General features: G+C 35.8%; 1 protein-coding gene across 1 annotated transcript in view; it reads right to left on the bottom strand.

The window, feature by feature from the left end:
- Window positions 1-25,973, bottom strand: part of epha4b (eph receptor A4b) — a 102,153-nt gene that overhangs the window by 59,188 nt on the left and 16,992 nt on the right. The window contains exon 3 of the mRNA XM_052549211.1: window positions 23,654-24,314. Coding sequence (XP_052405171.1) covers window positions 23,654-24,314 — 661 coding nt within the window. The remainder of the gene's footprint in view (window positions 1-23,653; window positions 24,315-25,973) is intronic.

Below are 25,973 nucleotides of genomic sequence, written 5' to 3'. Positions count from 1 at the left end.
TAAATAATAATAATAATTATTATTATAATAATAGTAGTAATAATAATAATAATAATAATAATAATAATAATACAAATAATTTTATTTTAAATAGTTTGAATAACTATTAATATATCATTTTAATATAAAGTATTATTAATGCAATAAATTAAACAAATATGAATAATAAAATTATTATTAATTAGCTAAATGCTTCCAAATATTTCTGATTTCTAATACATCAACTATTTGTATTTTTTTTTATTCTGCTTATGTTACTTTGTTCATCAGGGGCTACTCATATCCATATTTTATTATTATTATTTTTTTTATAAAGTTATGTGACTGTACATTGAGCGTGAATATGTGTGTGTGTTCGTGTGTGTTTGTATCATTGTAAATCCCACAAACAAACAGTGAGGTACTGCCAGTAGTAAAATAGCACTAAAATACACTAAACAGGATACTTTAATAGAGAGAAGCATAATTCAACATGAAACTCTGCTGACTGCCTCACAAAAACCCAAGAGATTCTTCCTCTCTCACCATTTTCATTCACCTGATGGGCAGTGGGCCGGGCCGGGCCGCTCTGAGATATTGATTTTGTGTCATCAAAGAGAGGACAGACTCTGAAAATCATTTTTAAACTCTTCTCTCTCCTCTTCATGCTAAGTCTGAGCACTGCAGTACATCAATAGAAAATCAACATGTCGCTATTCCAGGCCGAGCAGAGCTCCAGATGAGCTGAACTAAGGGCTTTTCTCTGTAATAGCTACAGCCGGCCCACAATCATGCATGGGGCAGCTATTCACCCGGGAGTTGCCTCAACAAAAATGCATTTATCTCGTAGGCTGCTGTTTTCTGAGCTAAACGGGTCACTGAATAATTATCTCTGTCATTGGAAAGATTGCTGGTAAAAGAAAGATTAAAGGGAAAAATAACAGCTAAGGCTCGAGGTGCAGAAAAAAAATTCTAAAACAGAGCGTGTAAAAGTGACCGCACACTTTCACAGCATGGAAGTAGTTTATATGGTATTCATTTAATTTTAACTAACATTTGGTAAGTAGATAGTTAACATTAGATAATGTTACTTTGATAGTTTGCAAAAACACACCACAATCCAGCAGTTATTTTACAAAAATAATACTATAAAATATTTTATAATAATATAAAACAAAAAGATATATAAATCTATAAATTTGCATATATGTTTTCATAGTAACAATGTAGATATATTTTTAAAGAGATTTTCAAAAAACGTCCAAACTGAGCGTCTGTGATCAAGCGGGGGAATGGAAATATCCCAGAAGTCACCGGGATAAGCTTTGTGACACCCCTCCTTGTAATGGGCAAAACATGCACAAACACACACACAAGGATATTGGATGCACAGGCCAGATAAAATAAATAAATAGATAAAAAACTCTAGTCAGCCCGGATTGCCCCATGTTAGCAGAGCACCTTTCCAAAACTGAGTAAACCCGTTCCAATTACTTAGATCAGTGAAGGGGAACATCATGTTTCTCCTGGCTCGCTGATTTAGGCCATTCCACCACAACACTTCATTTCCCATCAATCACTAGGACAGCAGCACTGTGTGGGATGAGGCACTCCTGCTTTTACTTGTTGCACAAAGGTACAAATTGTTGTAGAACATGTATTTAGAATGTTGTTGTATTAAGAAACATTATATTTGTCATGAATCATTTTAAATTCAATTCATGTTTAATTCTAGTTTCACAGATTTTACTGAATCGTTTGTTTATTATAGAATTATTATATGTTAGTATATGTGAAGAAATTAAATATTTCATCCCAAAATCACAAGATGTTTAGATTAAGATTTTAAGCAACAGTGATATAATAATAATAATAATACTACTACTACTACTACTACTGCTACTACTACTACTACTACTACTACTACTACTACTAATAATAATAATAATAATAATTATTATTATTATTATTTTAATAATAGTTAGTTAACAAAATAACCCATCCATTAATTCTCAGTAATTTACAGTAATTTGGACAAATCTTATTCCCACTGCCTGATAATTATTACGACAATGTTAAAAAATAATGAAAATTTGTAAGAAAATATTTTTAGCTGCCATAAAAGTAATGTCAGAACACCAAAATGTCCACAAATATTTATTTTATTTTATTTTTGAGGGTTAAATATAAAGTTCTATGTGACCCAGAACAATATCTAATTAATGTATTCAGGTTCATGTTAAATATTTTTGGTTATTTAAAACTATTATTATTACTAAACTACTATAATTATTTAAATTATTTAAATATTTTAGTGCACTACCACACAGGGTCATTGAAAAGTATTGTACATGGGACAGTGTCTACAAATGCACATCGACGATGCTAATCATGTGTGTGTGTGTGTGTGTGTGTGTGTGTGTGTGTTATAAAATTCTGAAAGTCTAAAACAGTTTCACTAAAACAAAAAAGTGACCCTGCTGTCCAGTCTTCAGTCAGTCAAACAGATAAATCTAGAAAAAGGAGATGCCTTCAGATATGTAGACGGATAGATAGACAGGAAGTCAGGGCTCAAGCTTTGGTCTCCGTCTGCCAGTTTGTGATTGTTATTCCTCTCTGACCTCTCGGCATTGTGCTGGCCATTTGAAATTAAATAAATATTAGCGCAGGAGCTCTGGAGGGGTCAGGGTCAGAGTCTGACAGACAGCCACAGCAGGAGGCAAACACACACACACACACCATCTTAGAAGACATTCCCATCCCCAAAACTACCCATAAATGTTGATGTGAATGCTAAATAGGTTAGGGGAAAAAAAGCTTGGCGTGAGGCCTGCCGTTTCATTCCTCTATTTCCCGAACACTCCTTGCAAAGAGTGCTGGAAAAAGAGAAGGATCGTCCAACTGTTTAAAAGGAGATGGGACAACACTTAAAAGACAGCAAGAAGAGGGGAAAAAAACATCTCCAGAGAAACAGAAAAAGAATGCATCTCAGGCGTACTGCTTCGCTCCAGATACTCAGCAGTGAGCCACACTAATCACTCACTAATTTCATGCATGCCTACAGACACTATAATCACCCAAACGCACAACAAAACTTAAATCGATCCCAGCTGCATTTCTGCTTATTTGAGTATAGCTGGACACAGCATGTGTTCAGGAACAGAGCCTAAAGAAATGAGAGAGAGGGCGAGGAATAACAAGTTCGTGCTGGACAGCAGAATGTGCTGGTTCTGCTATGTAACGTCCTAAGCATTTCAACTCCCATGTAAGACAGGAGCAACAACACACTTTTTTTTTTTCTTTTTTTTTTTTGCATTTCGTGCATCCAAAATTTCACCTCACGTAATTTCAGATTTTCTTTAGGCTTTACAAAAAGTTCACCTACCTTTAACACTAATAATAATTATTATTTTAATTATATTATAATGATTAACAATGCATCCTATTGTTATCCCACTATAATTATTAGAATCCTTGATTATTATTATTATTAATAACTGAAATGATTATTAAAAATAATAATTGGGAGGAAAATGTGTTTAACTTAAGAACAGGGGGGGAAAAAAGTCTCTATGAAAATAAATCTTAATAGTCCAAAAATATAAAATCTAATAATATATATTTTTTATTATTATTGTAATTTTACAATAAATAAATAAATAGGTTTGATGCAATATACAACTAACACTGCTGAAGTTGATTATCAAGCAAAGAAAAAAAGTGAATTATTTGAGTTGAAAGGCTTGTAGTAGCAAGCAGCAATTCGAGCTCTGGGAACAGGCCTTCAGCTATGGAGAGGAACCATAATGTCTTGTTTTTTGCTGTTTGCCTTACACTAGAAAGTGTAAAGAGAGTGACAAACCAAGAGCACAGTGATTAGAAACAGAACAACGGAAAGGTGAAAAAAACAGCTTACTAGAGAAAAGGAATGATAAAAGAAGAGCGAGGTTAGGGCTGATTCAGGAGTGAGGGATGCAGAGAGAGGGATGGGAGCTTGCTGTGTGATCTGTGTTGTCGTGTGAGGATGAGCAGTAAATATTTAACGCTGCAGGCTGGGACTCACGTTGCTGCGGCAGGTGCTACAGCCCTGCGCCTGCTGTCTGGAGACCGCTCTCTTCCTCTCTCTACATTCACATTTACATCTTTCTCCCAACTCTATGCTTCCGTACCAAAGTAAACATGCACATAATTTGTCATGACACTCAGTCTTCGGCAACTAGTACAAAATGCAAATCATACACAAAATGTATTCTTCTGTAGACTTGCATGCCTGGGCTTTAAAATAAGAATGCTAACAGCGTTTTAGTCGTTAGACAGCAGCAACAGCCATATGCACGCATAGATGGATGAATGTAGTTTTGCACATCCCTAGTGCCATGTTATTTTTTTGTAGGCATTAGAAGTTTCTGTCCATGTTTTTTTTCTTTTAGATGGAGGAACACCAAAACTACGTCACGCTCTGTGCCATTTACAGGATAAACTGAGCAGCAGTTAAATAAAGGTCTATAAAACTGCTGCCCAGCTTTCTGCAACCACACCACCCCAAAACCTCCTTCTGAGCTCTTCTGTGCGTGAAATATCTGACATGAAGAAATACAAACAACCCCCTGCTCTCCAAACCTCACATCTCTCACTGGGAGACCAGAGTCGAACTAAGATGTGTTCCTGAACTCCTGTGAACTAGCCTTATTCTATTCTCTGCTTAGTGGGAACCAGGAGAAACACATCCATTTGGTCTGATCAAATGTCTTAAAGTATTATTCAAAGTCCCAAAGAGTGTAGTACTTTTAGTATGGCTTTCAGAAAAATGGAATGGCAAGTGTAGTGTCTAGGGCAAAAGTGAACCAAACTAAGCTGAACCACATATAAAAAACAATAATGTTTCAATTTTAAAAACACCCTGGTTTAAAAGCCTCGTCCCTAGAGTACCACACTGAGAAACGAAACTGGGCCAAAAAGATGAAGTAATCTCATGAAAGAGAAATTGATCTTACTCCAAAAAACACAAATTTTTATTTTGTTTGATGATAGAACTAATGCAACGGTAGAACTAATGCTGTTTGTATATGCATGCGATTCCTGTGCGATCAGATGGATTAAATCAAATAAAGATAGAAAGAAAGAAAAGAAATAAAATGCATTAAGAGTGTCACAAAAACAATCATAGCCTATACATGTTGGAGAGAGTGTGTGTGTGTGTGGGGGGGGGGGGGGGTTATCCTTTTGTTAATCTTTTTGTTATATTATAGCTTATGATATATTTTGTGTGGTTAATTCGTAGTTCGTTTCATAAATGAGCCCCAATATATTTCAAATAATAATAAATAATCATAATACTAATAATAAATGTTATTGCTTTCTTTCGTCTACCCAATATTATGTGGCTTCAAAAGTCTTGTTTTAAAAAAGAACGTCATGTGGGCCAAATTAAGAAAAAGTCATAAGAGTTTGGAACAACAAGGATGATTTTTTTTTTTTTTTTTCATATTTAGATGAACTATCCCTCTACTTTGGATGAACTATCCCTTAATGATGATTAATAATTAAAATAATTTAATGATGATTTCAAATTAAAATTAAAAGTAATCATAATAATATGTACAGTATTAACTAAATGTATAATTAGTTTTTATTCCCATTCTGTTGTGAAAGTCAATATAGCTGAAATTACAAGATCCAGAGTAAAATTAATTTTTGCCTACTGTCATTAGTAGGTATAAGGTTTCTGCAAATTACATCCTGGCTCCGTTCATCTGACCCCCCAGCCCACATGGCAAGTGATGCTTCCTCTTTCCGACAGGCACACAGACACACACGCATGCACACATTGTGTGAGAGAAAACACTATCAAACACTGATAACAGGCCTGACCTGACACAATATCTCATCCCTATTCACTCATTCACACACCGCCAAACTCCTGCGAGAAAGCTGGCAGATTGTCCGCGGGCCATTGTTCCTTTCATCTTCAGATGGGAGGTTATGGATTTCAGATTGAAAACTGCATACTGATTCAGATGAAGCATATGCTCCCTCTGTCAGAATTAATAAGAAAAGCTCGCTCCTTCCAGTCTTGCTGATAGGGATTTTAGTGTCCGTTTCTTTGAGAGTACAAATGAACCCTGATGAGCTCTTCCTCGTTGATAAGCGCAGTAATATCCGGGTTTCGCCCTCCGTGGCGGCCCGCTGCTTTCTATTGTCCTGGACTGATTTGAGTCATGGACTCTCCAGGAAGCTTTCCAGACAGGCTCTTTACGAGCTCAGCTCACCGATTTCCCAAAAAAAAAAAAATATATATAATAATAATAATAATAATAATAATAATAATAATAATATATATATATATATATATATATATATATATATATATATATATATATATATATATATATATATATATATATATATATATATATATATATATATATGATAACACCTCTGCCTGTATGTCTTGTCCTGTTAATCTATTTTAGGTTGGGTTTGACTAGCAGTGTCTGATATTGAAGGACAGATGAAAAGGCAGTGCTTTCTATCCGTATTTTCAAGTACAGAAAGTAAAGAACAAATCAGATATCTCCAGAATTTTAGCTTTTCCAATCAGATATTCATTCATTGATTTAGATAACACTGACTCCTTAATTTGTCACTATTTTTGTCTAATTAACTTCAGAAACCGCATCATAAGAGTTTAAATCACACGCAAATGATGTAAAGCAGTCTTGCTGACTGATGTCTACCATACTTACTGTCAAACCATCTAGCCATATCTTCAATTGATAGGAAATATGTAGAATGATCTAGAAGTCAAGCCTAAAAAAACCTGTCTCTCCTTGATTCAGATGTCAAGAACCCTTCAAACCCAGTGATACTGTATTAGTGGGCATTACTGAGCCTTCTGAGAATCCTACTCACTTACACAGACAGATATTAATATAAAGGAGAATATACAGTGTCAAGGCTTCCCGCCTAAGAACAGTTGTTAACAGGTGAAATCAAATTAATTTAGCTAGCTTTCTGACATCAGGTCATTCAACGATTCACACATATATAAATACAGCTTCAAAACTGAAAACCACTGTGAATGCGGTTCACAATAGGCACATCTAATAGGCTTACCACGATAATATTTAGCAGGAGCTGGTTCGTCAAAGCAAATATTGGCTTTTATACATAGATAACAGAGGTACAATAAAGACATAGAGGTTTATATGACACAGCAGTGTAGATACACTGTACTTGTAGATAAAGATGATTGAAGTATGTTTTGGTATAACTTCAGTTTTCAGAATAAAGTTTAAATCAATGTGTATCTTGCTATTTCTCAGTAACTGTACAGTTTGTGAAATTTACAAGCAATTTCTGTGTGAAAATTGTTTCTATCTTTCATTTATTTATTTATTTAGTTAATACTTTTATTCAGCAAAGACACATTCAATGTATTAAAATATACAGTAATAATATGTATTCATCAGATATTCATCATAGAATCCTGAAGAAAAAAAAAATACTAATAATAACACAGTTTCACTACTACTAGCTGTTGAAAAATCAGCTTTACCATCACAGGAATAAAATACTTTTTAAATATATTAAAACATAGTCCATTTTAATTGTAATATTTCACAATATTACTGTTTTACTAAATTTGTTAACCTAATAAAAGCCTTGGTGATTATATATATATATATATATATATATATATATATATATATATATATATATATATATATATATATATATATATATATATATATATATATATATTTAAAACATTTTTAAAAAAATCTTACTGACTACAAACTTACAAGAGCAACTGTGAAGAGCAATTGTGAAGAAATGTCACCTGATAAATATTGCTGGAAAAAAAGAACTAAGATATATAGGCCCAGACTTATTTTCAACCACAGTGGCCCTGTAGCTCAGTAACTAGATAAATAAACAGTGGTCAACAGGACACAGGGTGATTAGAAAAGAACAGCATGGTGCAGCTGATAAAGGGACTATGAGACTTGTGGACGTGTTACTGTGCGCTCTTGGGACAGAGGTTATGAATTATTGAGAGAGATGAACTTAAAATAAAACAGAGCTGGAGGTGGCTTGAAAACCAGAGATGTGCTCACTCTTTCTGTGCCACGTTCCCACCTCGCCGCTGTTTAACTTTATGCATACACTTGGCTGGCACAGAAACCAGAATGAGTATGAGAAAGTTTAGACACACATGATGTAAATTAGGTGAAAAAGGCCAGGGAACAGCCAAATGCAGCGAATGAAGAAAGTTTTAACATCTCCCTATGATTTCCAGTAAAAATGACAAAACTCAACTAAACCCATGTGTAGAGCAGCAGAATAACAGTAATAGCCTGCTTCGGCCGACATCATGAAAAAGGCAGGCGCAGAATCCCGCTCTCTCTATAATTAGCACAGTGATGTCCAACTCGCAGCTTGGTGTAATGAAGCTGTGCACGCTCCGCTCACAGCATGACCACAGATCGCAACAACGAACACAGACACTGCTCCACTACGAATAGCACTGATTAGCTTACCGCCTCTCAAATGCCGCAAGCTAATAACTGCTAATACTAACCCCCACGGTGGTCGGTTTACAGAGATCTCAAATCACATAACAGTGAGCACTGATAGAAAACACCCTTTGATATTACAACTGGTATTTTTGGCCTAATGAAGCAAAAGGGTACATCAGATTTAGGACATTATATGCTTTGGTTACAACTGCTTGCATGGTGATATTTCACAACAGTTTTGTGGATTGATTTTGTTTTCATGTTTCTTTCCATCCACGGCATAAAACCAAATCTCCCCACAGGGATCAATAGCGAATCTCTCGGTTTCTATAATTTGGAACCTGTCCATCATAAAAAGCTCAATTTCATCACACAGGGTCCAAATGCCAGATTGTTTAGTGATATTTTCCACTTAGCAAGAAGGTATTGGGTTGTGAGAAGACTGTTTAACAGATAAAATGACTTTCCTGCCTGAAAAAAAAGAGCTTATACCAATTTGTAGCATATACATCTAACGCAAACAGCACGCGAAAAACGCAAACTCCAAAGAGATCTCTAAATAGGCTTCTTCCACTCCACATGTATGAACTACTGGCCTTCTAATTATCATTTTTGAGGAACAACTAATCTCCCAAGTTTGTGAAATGGGCAGCTTCAAAACTAGCAACTTACACAAAAGTGACTTTGTACCAGTAATCAAAAGTCTGGCCCCGTAAGACCAGGTGCATGAAAACGCAGCATGAAAATACACAAAAATATATTTCTTATACAGTAAATGGTCATGGTACGTGGTTGTTTCCAGCAGGGTTGCTGAGTTGGTTTTCCTGCGGTGTTGGTGGGGGGGTGCAGAGGGGGTGGATGTTATAAATCTGTGGGGGTGAAGTGTTGTTTGATGAAGCAGGTGCAGATCTTTACCTCCTCTGACAGACTAATCAATTCAGAGCGATACTTATCACCTGCTTGCACTCTCCAATACATCACACATGCACATATCTCACATCACACCCTCTGTTCCTGCCCTGACCGCATTTTATTGAGGAAACACAAAAAAAATGTTCAAGCGCGTTACATGTATGTGATGTTGGTGTGATAACAGATCTACAGTCTGTTCAATAGCAGGCACTTCAGCACACACAGCCTCAAAAGCACAAAAATATGGTCTAAAGATGACTGAGAAAGCTGAAAAATGACATTAAACTCAGCATGTGTGGCTTAAAGTACCATTTCCTTTTGTGTTTCTCTGTGTCCTTGAACTCAAGCGCCAAAGCGACAATGTCTGAGCAGACAGAGAGCGGCCGTACTTTAGAGAGGAGAAAAGCCTGCAGACTCCAGGAAGGCAAAGTAGGGATCTGAGGAGCAAACTGGGTTATGAGAGACATGGACAGCAGGCGAAAGCACCGGAGCTTTTGCATTATTGATAACATAGCAACACAGCGGGCCTCGTTCGTACAGCGGCCTCCAATTCTCAGAGCTGTGATTGGTGTTGTCAGCACAGAGGTCAATGCGGACACGGCTGCCGGTCTGACAACATTCAAACACATCTGGAATTTATCGCCACGGATCAGAGGAGTCAATTCTCCATTTCCTTCAGGAATGAGACAGCTGCCTACCAACATGCAATGCAATTTATGTATAGCTCCAGCTCTTATATATTCACATCCTTTTTTCACCTCTGTCCCTCTGGGCTCATCCCTCTTGTGCAATCCTATGATTTGTTTAAAAAATTAGCTTTTTATCTTCTCTGATGCTATTTGATATTTAGTAACACTTAATATTAAAGTGCCATTAGTTAATGTCAGTTAATGCATTACATAACATTAACTAACCAGTCCCTCCAGAAAAACATGGATTTTTTTTTTGTGATTGTTGCGGGCAAAAATCCTTGATTTTGCGGCACGTTTTCTTAAAAAATGCGATGGAATATGTGGGATATTTTTGCAATTTTATGCGATGAAATTGCGTGAACTTGCAAAAACTGTGGTTTGATGAAAAAGAGAAATAAAGGTGATTTCCCCCAACACCTTTTTCTCACTAGGCTACTACCTTAATGTAAAGAGTAATTTCTTACCACTTCCTATGATAAGCGAGCATACTAAATCACAGAATATTGAAGTTGCAATCTCTTACTGCAACGTAAATTATTTTACATACTACTAATATAATTACAACTGTAAGTTTTTGGTACTGTTCTGTAACAAAAAAGTGCAATCTTACAACTGTAAAGTTGCATCAACTTCTTAACGAAACTACAACAGTGTTAGTAGCCTAGTGAGAAGGGGGTGTTGGGGGAATCACCTTTTTTTCTCTATTTTATCAAATCGCAGTTTTCGCAAGTTCTCGCAATATAATTTGGCTCCACTGTCATGTAACAAATCGGGAAACTGCTTCACGCCTTCTTTTGCGCTTATTTTTGTTGGCAAATAAGAATGATTTGCCCGCTTCAAGTTTCACCGTGGGGTTTGCAGATGATGTTCACGTCACGTAATTACGTCACTTCATAAGGTTCCCATGGCAATAGGGGAAAATGGCGCTTTACTTGTGTAAACGCAACATTTTTCAACTTTCTGCTAATATATATGTGAGTTCTTTGCAACGAAAATACAGGGATTATGAAATCATGCTAGCCCCTCATATTTTGCTTTCTGAAATCGGTAATTTATGCGGCAAAAGAGCGGGATATTTGAAAAATTGCAACCCCGCATAAATATGCGGCCTTTGGCTGATTATGCGTTAAATCAAGCGATCGCATAATCACATTTTTCTGGAGGGACTGACTAACAATGCATTAGTTACAGTATTTATAAATCTTTGTTAATGATAGTTAACTTTGCATTGTTAGTTTCTTACAGTCCATTAAATAATATTTACAGATGTTTTCAAAGTATATTTCATTGTTAATTCATGTTTAGTAATGTTAACGTGGCACCAGATTTTAAAATGTTACTTTTTTTTCTCTGAGATATTAAAATGATGTCTGATACGATAAGAGTATTTTAATTTAATGGTCAATAAAAAAGCTAACAGCTGAAATCTACAAAACATTTTCTTTAAGACAAATGAGAAATAAAAACCAACTAAAGTACAAGTGAATGCAATCATCACATCACTATAGATGTACAGTGTATATGAAGATGGGTATTCATTTTGAGATTGAGAAATGTACATTTAACAGAGTTGTTGGTGTTTTTAATTATTAATTTTAATTGAGCACTAATTGATGGCAAAGGCAATCTAAATGTAAAAAAATCTATAATAATAATAATATGATTGTGTGTTAATAACTAGTCAGGGAAATTAGACAACGTTTCTTTTGCAAAAAGGGGTATGACCAGTTTAAAAAAAAAAAAAAAGTACTACTTTCAGTAGTAAATTTATGCAACAGGCCTATATCTTATTGTGGATAATACACCAGTTATGTATTGTTCCTCCCCTAAAATGACTTTCCTTTTACTTATTTCTTTTCTTTCACTACTTCCTCTTACATTGTACCTCCTCCACCGGTAAACAAAATCCACTTTCACATTCCAATCTATTGCCAGTGAATAAAATCAATCTCCATCTGTTTTATTTATTTATTTATTTATTGCTGTAGATCCTGTTTCACATGAGAATTCATAATATCATGAAAGCAAAGTAATGCTGCAAACAGCGTTTCATGTTCACCTTACAAAAATCATTAGCTGTTCTATTTCACTATCTAGCTTTTGGTGCTGGTGTGTGTGTGTTTGTGTGTGTGTGTGCATGTGTGTGTATGTGCCCAACACTCATAACAATCTGCAATATTCCACCAAAGATGAGCTCTGATGTCCCCAATTACAGCAAAAATATGCATTGAGCTATGAATATAACCATGGTGTTCTGCACAACTATTATGGCTGCATCGTCCCACGGGGAAAAGGCGATCTATATTTGGACCTCAGATTTTCCAACTGTACATCCATTTACTGCTACGCACGTTCTTTGGCCTTGTTTCTCCCCTAGACTTGAAATACTGGGGAATAAATGTTATACGTTTCACTTGCTCAGAGTCTGAGAAAATTAGAGGAGGAGGAGGAAGAGAGGGTGATGTAGTCTGAAAATGAGGTGCAGCTGTGTATTTGAGGTCGGCAGTGAGTAACACTGAAGCTTTGTGAGGATGTGAGCAAAGGGGGGCTGGAAACGGCCCCCAGATTGTTATTCAAGGAGTCATTCCACATCACCCATCAGTCCCCCTCAAGAAACATCTGGCATGAGGTAAAATTGCCCCTATGCACACAGAGCTTCAAGAGCTCTCTTTCAGCGAGAGGTCTTGGGCTTCTGACTGACCCTCTACTGCGGTAAAGAAAGAAGGAACGAGAGAGGGCTCAGGAATAATGTAGCCGCTCAGGGAGCACTTGACCTTCAAAGATCCTCTGCTGTTTCAGATGAACTTAACAGGGATCAGGTGGGTCTTGACTGACTGCTGCTTCACACTGCCACCACAGTGTAACACACACACCTCTTCTGATATATGACAGGACACACTGGTGAGAGGAAGAGGGGTTATATGAACAAGATCTCTCAAAAGACGGTAAAAAATGCCCCCGTAATGTAATGCGTTTTGCAGGACTAAAGAATAACCTTTCATAACATCTGTTTTAACTTCTAACATGTTCATATATCACTATGAGTTCATACATCACACGGAGCTCTCTTTTAAAAGATGAAGTCTGTTTTCCTTATGAACCACAAACAGTCATTCTCCTCTGAGAGATTCAGTCAAAATTTCATGAAGCACATATCTGAGACAAAGATTTGATAGACCTCTGTATTGCTTTTAAGATAGCTAGAGACATTTGGTAAAGCAAGTCTGTGTACTTTGCAGGAAAAAAAAAAAAATATCCTTAAAACATTTTGCCGTTTTAAAATAAATTATGGCATTTTAAGGCTGTTTACAATAAATGATGGAGAATTTGTTGGAGAATTTATTCCATGAACTTCCAAAGGAATTCACTTCTATCTCTTGCCTCTTTTTCAAAAATAATAAACGAAAATAATAATAATAATAAAAAAAAAAAAAAAGTTAAATTGTCAGTATGGGGTTAAGTCTGAAATATATTAATGGAAACCTTGTTTTATTTGGACTAAAACAAGGACTAAAAAAATATAAATTAGAATTAGAAGTCACTGAATTAGCATGCATCTGCAAACAAATTATTCTAGACCTACAATATTTCTCAGAACTCATTCTTTTCTAAGCCATTTACGACTTTTAAATACCTATAATTTTAAGTGGAAGTTCAGTTCCCCTCAAGTTCATACACGTCTCTTCCACATGTGTAGTTTATCACACTGGACATAATCCACTAAAGTTTGACAACCAGAAGTGTCCAAATATTTTGGGGGTCACTGTATAAATATACTGCAGAGAGCAGTGACATAAGTGTAAAAAGAGGAAAGGCTGAAGAATTCATCACTGTCCTCCCTGATAAAAAGAACAACAATGGTGGTTGCAAGCATGTGTTTTAAGATGCTGGTGTCCTCACCGGACTTGAAACTATAGCAAGACTTCTTCTAAAAACATGATGCTGGTTGACCAGCTTTACCAGCTCTTTCATTGCAGAGAGCCATGACCCACTTTCCCTACTGTGAAATCAAATCAGTCTGCTCTTAATCGCTTTTAAGAGGGACCCATAGGCAATCAGCCAGGACGCACTTTCACCAGCGGCCAGAATCTGTATTCTGCTGTCACTTCGACGACCAAGAAAGCTCTGGGCATCAATGTGTGCTGCTGGACCCAGCCAGAGATGTTAGGACATTTAATATCCCAGAGCCCACCTCAGAGGAACGTTAGTAAAGTAAAGTAAAAGAGTCTTCCTTATCAGACCCTTAAATGTGGCTGTAAATGATGCATCCTAATATAATCAGGTTGATTCAGTCATAATATTTTTGGCTTGTTACCATTTTCTTACATCATTAAGTCAATTTCACTTAATGCTGCCACCAAGTAAGCCCGGGAGGTTTCTGCTTGAGTTCAGAAATTATAAATATGAAGTGACACATGTTCAAGTGGTTTTGAGCTGAATAAAACAGATGAACACACTGGGGAATTTCATATTTTTCACTCTTTTTCAACTACTGTCAAAAGCACAAGGCTTATTAGCATTAGTGAATCAAACCGAAGGGTGCATTAGCTGTGCACAGGATGTGCAAACCACTTACATGACTAGTTTTATACAGCAGTTAAATTGTATAGCAAAAATTGTATCACACATTTAAAATGATTAATCTTATGTCTTTTGTAATCGTCACTAACATAACTCAACCAAAATGCTGAGTTTCCAACTGGTAGTTAAAACATATCACAAATATGGTCACTCTGACATGACCTGAAGACAGAATTGCACTATTTGTCAAGATTCACATTGAATCATGATATCAAAAAACAAAAATTGTGTTTTGATCCTGATATCAAAAAATGACCTGTTCACCGGTCTAACATGTTCACCCGTTTGCAACATCACACTGATGCCATACAATTTCCTGGATCCTGCACGAGAAATAAAACATGACGTATTGTTCAAAATGAGTGCAAGACAGCAGGACTTACTGAAGGGCATAAGACTGGAACAGAGAGAAATTAAATATGCCAACTGAAGAGAAGCAAGGAAAAAACCTAAGTAGGAGCGATCGGCCAACGTCATGCAGAAGGAGTGAGTGTGAGTCAGTGGAGAGAAAAAGTATATTGGGTTCCAGGACAGAGGAGTGGAAGATGACAGGTGTCTGGGCTGCTCTGGTCTCTGCTGGAACTGTAATTGGTTGTGGCAGACGTAGACAGCATGAATGGCCTGCTTCAGGCCTCCAGGGGTCAGGTAGAGAGAGACGGAGGAGAAAAAAAAACATCAACTCAAAGCCATGATAGAAAATGGAAAGAGAGGAAGAGACAGAACCAAAACAGTGTGCAATGAGTGCAATTGAGGATATGTATCCAGTGGTGTTTTGACAGCAAATCTCAATTTCATAATGATATGATCCCTTGACAGTACACATCAGGTTATTTATTTATTTTTTTGCCATGGACGTATAGGGTTACTCTGAGAGAGATAGAAAAAATGCACTCAGGGAATCGTACAGTCAGTTATTCCGTTTAATCAGTGAGACACTATCCGACATCAGTATCTTGGGTACCGCGAAAGTCTGAATATGACACACTTACTGTATCTTATAAATACACAGCCTCGTGTCAAAATAGAAACAAACACAAGCGACATTTGGAAGATTCTAAAAATTGTACACAGGAACAGCCCAAAACATTCATTATAAATATCTACGCACCTAAAAACATCTCATTGTGGTTTCATCTGATGCAAGAGTTTTTTTATGTATTTATTTATTTATACATACCAAACTTCAATCTGACTGGTTGGGTTTTATGCAATTTCTGGGAATGCGTGTGGAAAGGTTTAAATGCGTACAGCACAAAGTAGCTTAAAAACGTTCTGCTGGAACTTTGTTGCATGGAAGCTCTTGAAGATTTGTTTAAGTTTTACGTTTTTGCAATTTTAATTAAAAGGTGATCTGGAATCAGTGCAGAATTTTAAATATCTCTTACTCCTTTAGCATTGTAATCTATATTTTTTCTACTATTATTTTATCGAAAAGTCATACGTTAATCATAAAGTTGTATGTTTAATTTCGATGCTGAATCACCAAAATCCAAATTACTGCTAAGCCAAAAAATATTTTTATGTTATGGCTGATAATTGATTAATTACATGTTATACTATTTTGTCAAAAATATATAAGTATATAAATATAAGACAAAAACAAAAATCAATAATTGTTAATGCTTCAAGGTGACATGAGAATGAAAAATGTATTATTTAAAAAAAAAAAAAAAAAATAAGCATTATAATAATCTACAACCTATTTGGTACTGATATAATGCCCAGGCCTTGTTTTATATTTAGAAGTCTGGCTCTGCGAGACTACCTTCAACATGACATATGCAAAGACAAATGTGCACTCTTCTATTCATGTAAGCAATCTGAGCTCAACAGAACCAAGCCCTGTCTACCCATCCTGAACACTTCAAACCAAGAAAGCAACAGCCTTATTTCTCCAGCTGATATGAGAAGCAACACAATAACTGACCTGAGAACAGGCAGCTCTTAACAGATAGGCCCTCAACGCTGGGAATAAAGCCCACTGAAAGAAGACTGTGCTAATGAGAGCTCTCTTGAGACTGAAGACAGCCTGAGCATGTTAATTACCTACCAGGGTGTAAAGGTTCTGGACGGGCCCATTTCAAAATGCCACATAAAAAAAAAAAAAAAAAAAAAAAGAAGCCACACAGGCTGGTGAACCACTAAGGAAGATCCACTGTCAATGGAGAACTCATCTGAGTTTCAGAAGATGGGCTATTCTGGTAAGATAGATGATAGATTTACTGTAAACTCATTAAGTGCATCTTAGTATTTTTCAGACCAATTCAAATCACTAAATTCCACATCCGATCCAGCATTAAATATACATTAAGGAATCAATGGAAAAAAACAACAACATTCAAAGTGTGTGTTAAACTGGAGTGAGTAAATGATGGCCTTCTGTGTTGCATTGCTGTGAACCCACCCAATTAATCCTTATAACATCCATTTAAACGATAGTGCACCAAAACATTTAAATTCTGTCATTACTCAATCCTTTCTCTTTTCTGTGGAATAAAAGTTGTTTTTTTATCAGCTGATCCAGTCCACAAACCCAGACTGCTCACAAATCAGACTGATTCAGTTCAACTGACTCTATCATCAAGTCACAGCTCATTTGAGGAAAATATTATTAATAAATAAAAACTTATTTTTTTTTTTGTACGGCTTTTAAAGATTTGCAATATTGCATCTTGCTGCTTACTTCTACATTGCTTTTTGCAGCTTAAAAGTTCCAATCCTGATTTATTATAATTTCAGTATTTATATATATTTAATATAATGTTTGGCCAATACATTTTTCTTCAATACAACGGTTCCATTTTTAGTTACACAGGTTTAAAACAATATGAAGAAAAGTAAATAATGACTCAGTTGAAATGTTTGGGTGAACAGATCCTTTAAAACAAAAATATATGTTCAGTATAAGTGATTTAAACCATTATAATATCTTTTTTTAATCATCCGAAACTAAAGAAAGCAGTATAATTTGATGTCCTCTAAAGTGTGGCAGTGCTCTATAACACGATCTACTCATCTGCCACAAACAAGCCATCTTTCTGATAAATGCAGTTATACTCAAAAAGTGCATTGAAAACTAACTTTAAAAACATTGCTATGAAGATATTAATATTTTATAAGCAGAATGATACCGTCTGCGTCATCTGAGAAAACTATAGAGGGAACGTGCTTCGTCCAGAAGTCCCTATGGAAATGTACCAGTGCTCTAGCCTGCCCCGCTGCCCCGGCACAGAGGACAACACGACTCAACCAAACGCACACGCTCATGCCTTTTCAAACACATTTATGCACGACTGTCAAAAAACGCAGTCTTGAACAAACATACGCTGATCAGCATTCAAATGGACTTCCTTGCTGACTTCCAAATGAGAAGCGTTGACGGGCAACACACAGCCAAGCCTAATTGAATGTCATCATTTTCCATTATTTGTTGCCTTTTTTAAATGAAAGCACTTAGCCTTTTTTATTCACGTTTCTCAGAGACAGTTGGATCCATGAGTCCTAATGAATATTTAAACAGGGACCAGCAGCCTCATCTCCTGAGTGGTCTCCGAGCGTCGCTAGAGCCCGCGCCGGGAAGGAGGGGTGACCATTACCGAAACTCGACCACGGAACAGCTGAAGAAAAACACGGATATTATAAAAACAGCACTATGGAAAATGTCAGTAATTAGAGCTGGCTGCCATTTCAGAGGCAGAGCGGGCCCGGCTAATGAGTCCATTAGCACCTACCTTGCATAAAAAAGACAAGCAAAAAAGGCTCATTTTAATACATTAGCCTGCTGACAGTTTCAGCGCAGAGGCTATTCAGCGCAGCTGACACGCTTTTCCGAGGGCTCTGACCTTTTGTTGGCTGAGCACTGGCTCCGAGGAGAGCATGGATTCAGCTCTCCTGGGCATAAACACCGGAGCAAGTGTGAGAAACCAACACCTTTTGCCTTCTCTGACTCATTGAGATGCCAGCGGCTCACTACTTTTTTTTTTTTCAGACACTAACGATCATGGAGAGGTAACACAATTGCCCATGTGGGCATTAGTCATACAATGTTTCCAAATTTAGCCATCACTCAGGTCCTCGAAAACATTCGAAAAGCTTGCTGTTTAGGTGAACACTCATTTTGGCTCGCGATCAACAAACAGTGAAAAGAATGAAGTGTTCCCATTGTGTTTCTGAATTTCACTCTGCTGGAAAACTTTCAGCAGATAAAAGTAGAAGTCCTTTCACTCCCACTTCTCTCTAAATACTTTAAATGTCCTTGCCCACGTACCTTATTGTTTAGTTTACCCAAAAATGCATATTCTGTCATTATTTACTCAACCTCAATGTTGTTACAGACCTGTATGAGTTTCTTTATTCAGTAGCACACAAAATGTCCGTCAAGTACAAGGGGGAAAGCATAATAAAAGACAAAAGACAGACATTTAAGCACTGTTTGCTGATAATCTCATTTAAATACCTGCATATTCAAATTTGATATGCATCTATGTGAAGTACAGAAAATCAAAATAAATTGTAATTTTATGCTCAGGAGGGCTGCATTTATTTGATCATAAATGCAGCAATATTGTGAAATATTACTACAATTTAAAATAACCACTTTCTTTTTTTATATATTATCAAATGTAATTTATTCCTCCAATGGCTGAATTTTCAGCAGCCATTACTCAAGTCTTCAAGCGTCACATGATTATTCAGAAATCATTGTAATTTGAATAATTTGGCATTTATTCATGAAATGTATTATTATTATTATTATTATTATTATTATTATTATTATTATTATTATTATTATTATTATTATCAATATTGAAAACAGTTGTTCCGCTTAATATTTAGTGGCTTATTTGATACACACACATAAATCTTTGATGAATAGAAACAGGATTTATTTGAAATATAAATATTCTTTACCATTGCAACTGTTTTTACTTTCACTTTTGATCAATTTAATGTGTTCTTGTTGAATAAAAGTATTCATTTCTTTCAAAAAGAAATAAAAATCTTACTGATTCCTATTTTTTTTTTTAACAATAGTGTATACCAATATAGGACAAAAGACTATTAGTTATTTATTTATTGGTGCTTTTTTAATTTTTTGGAGCTCAAAATCACTTCATTAGACTTTTGTTTCTTTGTGCTAAGGTCGGAACACAAGAATGAGTAAAAAAAATGATTAAAAATTCTGTGAACTAAAGCCTTAAATGCTGCTGCTATGAAACATCTTGACATTTTTCACTACTGCAAAGCATCAGAGTTTCTAATTATGCTGTTGTTTCGTAGTCGATTATCTCCCACCACAACAATAAGGCTCCACGCTAACCCAAAGTGGCCTACAGCGCAAAGAGATAGATCCACGATTCCTAATCCCACGCTAAGCTTTCCGATATCTGCTAGATGTCTACCTGTCGATTAAACAACCATGTGGTCTCCAAGGCAGCTATTGTACTAGCAGCAGAATCCATTTCTAGAGAGTCTGTCAGCTTAATACAGATGGAGGATCATTCACAAATCCGCAATATAATCAGAGCTTACAGGGATAACTCATCTGCTAAATATGAAAAGCCATCTGCCGGCCTGATATGTAATGCAGTCACTATGGTGAAAGCGAGAGAAGAAAAAAAAACTGCGCTTACACATACCCACACACATAGGGTTTAATTCACGTCCTGAGAGGAAAGACAAGGCCATATATTAGACGACCTCTGGCCTTGCGTTTCCAATGGACCTCCATGATTAGCCATTTCGTCATGCTGACCTACGGACCACCACACTGAGAAATAGCTCAACACGGTCAATCTCTATTTATTGAGTCTTGCGCTCTGTTAGCAAGGCCTTCAGCGAGTTCTTATTTCTCTTTTCCACTGACCTCTCGCATGATTGATTGAGCAACTGGACCAGAAAAGATACAGCTAGGTTTGTCTTGAATAAGGTTAATTGACCGGCAGAGAGCAATTCATTACACTGGCACATTGTGATAAGATTATTTTGCAAAGAGTGACCATTCCTTGACCTGCTGCATGAGAAGGAGGGAAGGTTTCTTTCAAAGCAGTGTTTTTGCATTTATCACATTTCCTGAAATTGGAAGACATGGAAATGTTTGAAATTAAATACTATACCACTGTTTCTGCAATATCCAATAGGAAAGTCATATAGGATACTGTATCCCACAATGTTCTCAATGTGACCATTTATTCTTTACAGTGATGAATGTCCTGGATGCAAAATCAACAGCGATTTCAAATTTCAGCATTTTTATTACTGGACTTCCAAAAGGTCTTAAGATAATAAAAAATAACTAGTTCTGTGGATCACACTTTGTTTCACTTGCTACCGGTATATTATGTAGTACAATAGCTGCATTATATTTCTTAAAGGGATAATTCACTTAAAAATTCTGCCATTAATTACTCACTATCATGTTGTTCCAAACCCATAAGACCTTCATTCATCTTTGGAACACAAATTAAGATATTTTTGATGAAATCCGAGAGCTTTCTGCATAGACGGTAACAGAACTACCATGTTCAAAGCCTAGAAAGGTAGTAAGGGCATCAATAAAATACTCCATGTGACATCGGTGCTTCAACCATAATTTTATGAAACTATGCGAATACTTTTTGTGAAATAAAAAAGACTTAATTCAACAATTTTTTTCTCTAATGTGTTTATAGAACACATGAACATGGTAGATCCCTTGCTGTCTATGGAGGGTCAAAAAGCTCTCGTATTTTATCAAAAATATCTTAATTTGTGTTCCAAAGATGAATGAAGATCTTAAAGGTTTGGAACGACAAGAGAATGAGTAGTTCATGAAAGAATTTTTATTTTTTGGGGTGAATTAACCCTTTAAACTACTTTTCAGTGTTTACCTTTATCAAGTATGAAAACAAAAGGAAATATTTTAGGCAATTAAGAAATTCCTGCCAGGACAAAGAGAACATATTATGGTCACTCTAAAATTGTACTGCAATTATGAAATTAGCACATGCTAATCTAAAAAAATGCATAGCAAAAGAGCTATAACCACAAAATAAATGTAGTTAACACTGAAAGATGGAGATGCGATCTGTTTGCAAGTGGTATATGTCTGCAAACATTTCATCACGAATGTGCTGTCATTAGCTCCTCAGCAGGTCCCTCTCTGTTGCTCTGGCCTAGTCATTAGCAAACAACATGATGCTACTCGGCAGCCATTAGTCGGGAAACAGCCAAATGCACAAAGAAAGAGAACAACAGCCCCACGATTACACTCACATGAGCCTGTCATGCTTTCCTCACTTCCACAGCCGTCTAAGATCTCAGATTTGATAAAAGAAAGGTACACTGCATAATGATGCCATGCAAATAAATAAAAATAAGTAGGAGTTTCAATCAACAAGAGGTTTGAACCTGCAAGAGCTTTGTGGGTTGCTCGATATTTTCTCTTTTTTATGTTTTGACATGTTTGCAGGCTACACGGAAGTCAAAACAGCAAAAGAACAGCACAAGACGAATTAGGAGCAATTGAAACAAGTATTATCTCAGCAGATCAAATAAAAAGAAAAGCATTTAAAATAAATACAGCAAAACGATATAGTATACAATTTTATTAGCAACAGCTATGACTCAAAATACCTCTTTGGATTTTCTTAAAAATTTTTTATTAATTTCCATGTATTTTCTAGAAACATTACAAAAAAAAAAAAAAAAGTTATATTGTGAATATAAACAACACTTTTCAGCTGCATGGAATTTTATACTATATTGCTTCAATATTAACTGGGTGAATCAAAAAGATCTGTGTTTGAGGTGCTGTTACACTAGCTTGAAAAGATGCAAGAAACAAGCAGATAAAAAAAAAATAATAATAATAATAATTTACAGCTGGCTTAGACTTCTTCGGAGTAAACTTGTACAAACTCATCCAAAAAACACACACTCTCACGAATAAAAGTTTGTCTGCCTGCTGGAGGCCTATGGATTTGCAGAGCAAGTAAACAGAACAGATATTCTGTGGAATGCTATGTCTCAATAATTTGTATCCTGGAGCACAACTACCTTCCCCAACACAGGGAAACGAGGCACAGAGTGAATCTGAATGAGTCACTGAAGCCCACAGCTACTTTCATTGCAAACTTATTTGCATTCACTCACAAACACACGCATACACGCTTACTTCAGAAGCAAACAAAGGGACTGCAACTGCTTAAAAAACTGACTGCGGATACATTTCATCACTACAGAATGTGTCATATATCACCCGATAAATTGCCCAGTTAAGTAAAAAAAAAACATGTTTTTTTTGTTATATAGTGACCTTAAAAGTATTTGGACACTTGTGTCTACTTATGTGTCTATAATTTATTTAAAAAAAGGTATCCAAGGTATTTGCACAAAAAAAAAAAAAAAAAAAAAAACAGTTCTGATGCAGATGCAAATGTTATTGATATTTCTATGTAATGCAATGACATTTAAAAATATAAATGGGGATGCACTGATATTAAAATACTTCCAATAAGAGGAAATGTATTTCATTATGGCTGATCACAGATAAATGGCAGCTATTAAAAGTGTAATCTCTTTTGTCTAAATAAATAATATATATATTTTTTTTTTAATCTTTGATGCTTTGTAAGCATCACAACATTAAAATGTATAGTATGAAAAATGGATAAGCTTATTGGACAAAGATATGCGTAATGGATATTACATTCAACAATATAATTATTAGTGTTTTTAAATATTAACTTTATGTAAGCACTAAATTATGTAATCTTAATGTAAAGTTGTGGAAAAGGGCATGCAGGATTAAATATCCAATATCAACCAAAATATTTATATCAGACTTAAAATCAGTCATCAATATCAGTGCATCCCTACATTTTAAAGTGTAACTTGAAAGTTCAAAAGTGTCTAAATACTTTTTAGGTCAACTGTATATCAGAAGTTGCCAATACAGGAGTAAATAATGCTGCATAATAAACTCACGCTGACAGTAGTCCTTGTTTTCCTCAAAGCCTGGCTTGCAGACGCAGCGTCCAATGGGCACCAGCCATCCACCATCTCCACTGCAGTACATCCTCGGCGCCTCAAACTCCTCGGAGTCATTCACACAAGAGCCCCTAACCTCCACCAAAGCCGAATCTCCCCCAGTCACTGTGTCGGGAAACTGGGCCAAGTTCAGAACGGCAAGAGGACACTTCTTATAGAAGACCCTCAGGGACACCAAAGCGATGCAGGCGCCAACATCTTGGAAAGCCAAGTAGAAACCCTTCTTGCTCAAGTTACTGATGTCCCTCACTTCTGTGTTTAGTTTCATAACGCGATCACCCACGTCAGTCTGCGTGAAGCTCTCATCAGCGGCGATAGTGTCGATCTTTATGTACTGGCTCTCTTTGATAAACCACAGGTTGGCGTTGTTGGACTCGTAGTAGTACATATTGAAAGTTTCTTTGCAGGTGCCAGGGACTCCAGGCAGACTGTTGCAGTCACGCAGGGTGAACTTAATCTCGATGTAGACGCGCTGCGCTCCATCTCGTGGGATGTGGCGTGTGCGTAGCCAGTTGTTCTGATTAGCCTCCATCACGTTACACACCTGGTAGGAGCGCATGGGGGTGTTCCTCTCATCCATCACACTGATTTCCTCCCACTGCAACAGACAGAACAACTGTTATAGATGCAAAAATGTGCTAACTTTTTCACAATTTTAATATGAAATGTGACATTTCTGTCTCACATTTATTTATTGGAATAAAATAATTTTATCTTTTAGAAACTTTGGTGTGTTTGTGTATAAAAAAAAAAAAAAAAATATATATATATATATATATATATATATATATATATATATATATATATATATATTAAAGTTAAAATGTATACTTTTTTCAGCAAGGATACATTAAATTCATCAAAAGAGACATAAAAAATCCATAAAAACTTTATAATGTAAGAAAAGATGTCCATTTCAAATTAATACTCTCCTTTTGAACTTTATCTCTAGTTATCAGAGAATCCTGAAAGAATGCATCACAGATTCTCAATATTTCACAAAAATATTATGCAGCACACGTTTTTTTTATTTTTTTATTTATGCTGATAATAGTATGAAATGTTTCCTGAGCTAAAAATCTGCATATCAGAATAATTTCTGAAGGATCAAGAGACACTTAAGACTAGAGTACTGAATGCTGAATATGTATCTTTGCTTTCAAAAGAAACAAACTACATTTGAAAAAAAAAATCACAATATAGCCTTTTTACTAGATGTATGATCAAATAAATTCAGCCTCTGGTAGCATAAGAGTCTTTTAAGTGCGTAAAAAAATAAAATAAATAAATAAATTCTATAAAAATCAATACTGGGCTTAAATATTGCATGCATATTAGGTAGGCCTAAATATTTATTATATATTATTTCTGTTTCATGTATCTCTATTTCATTATGCATTTATATATATATATATATATATATATATATATTTTTTTTTTTTTTTTTTTTTTCATTTATGGGACACAAAGTGTGCCTCAGCTAGTTACGTGTATGTGTGTATGTCTCCAGTAAAGGCAGTGGTAGATAGAGTCTGTTTAAGGGACTCGTCTCCCATCATCTCTTGCCATCTGCTTCCACTTGTCTAAGGTTCCTTCATTTGGAACACTTCATGCATAAGTAACATTTCACTCCTTAAAGGGAGAGAAAATAAACCATCCAGGGAGTCTTAGAGGGGTGGGCAATTTCTTGAACGACTGCTTCTCAAAAAAGATTCTGATTTGCTTCAATAAATCCTATTCCTTCTCTGTATAATTTGCAGCAAAAATGAGCTGAAGGACCACTGGCTCAGTTTTAAGTGATTTTAGGGATTCAGTCGAGCTTCTGATCAATCAGCGAGTAACATACTAGACTTCAAAATCTAGGAATTCAGAAATTGTTGCTTGACCACTTGAGTTCCCACTTGAAGACATTCCTCATCATTTCTGCTCAAGATTTCTTGAACATTGCATTATGGGAGCAATCCACTATGACTGCAAGAAGACAGGGAATGTTAAAGCTTGGTCTTTTAAAGAGCACTATGTTCTTTTGAAGGACTGGTTCGCATAAAAATAAAAAGTCTGTCATCTTTTACACAACCTCACGCTGTTCCAAACCTTCATTGGAACACAAGATGAGAACTAACCACTCGTTTCCAATTAGAGTAAATGCAGACTGGAGCTTTCAAGCACCAAAAAGGGTGTTGAAATGCCATAAAAATGATCAGTAGTACTGACTAGTGCAATTTTTTTTCTGAAGCCATGCAATGCTTTTCTATAA

The sequence above is a fragment of the Carassius gibelio genome, chromosome B2 (genome assembly GCF_023724105.1).
Source record: "Carassius gibelio isolate Cgi1373 ecotype wild population from Czech Republic chromosome B2, carGib1.2-hapl.c, whole genome shotgun sequence".
NCBI lineage: Eukaryota > Metazoa > Chordata > Actinopteri > Cypriniformes > Cyprinidae > Carassius > Carassius gibelio.
This window is presented reverse-complemented; position numbering and strand designations above follow the sequence as displayed.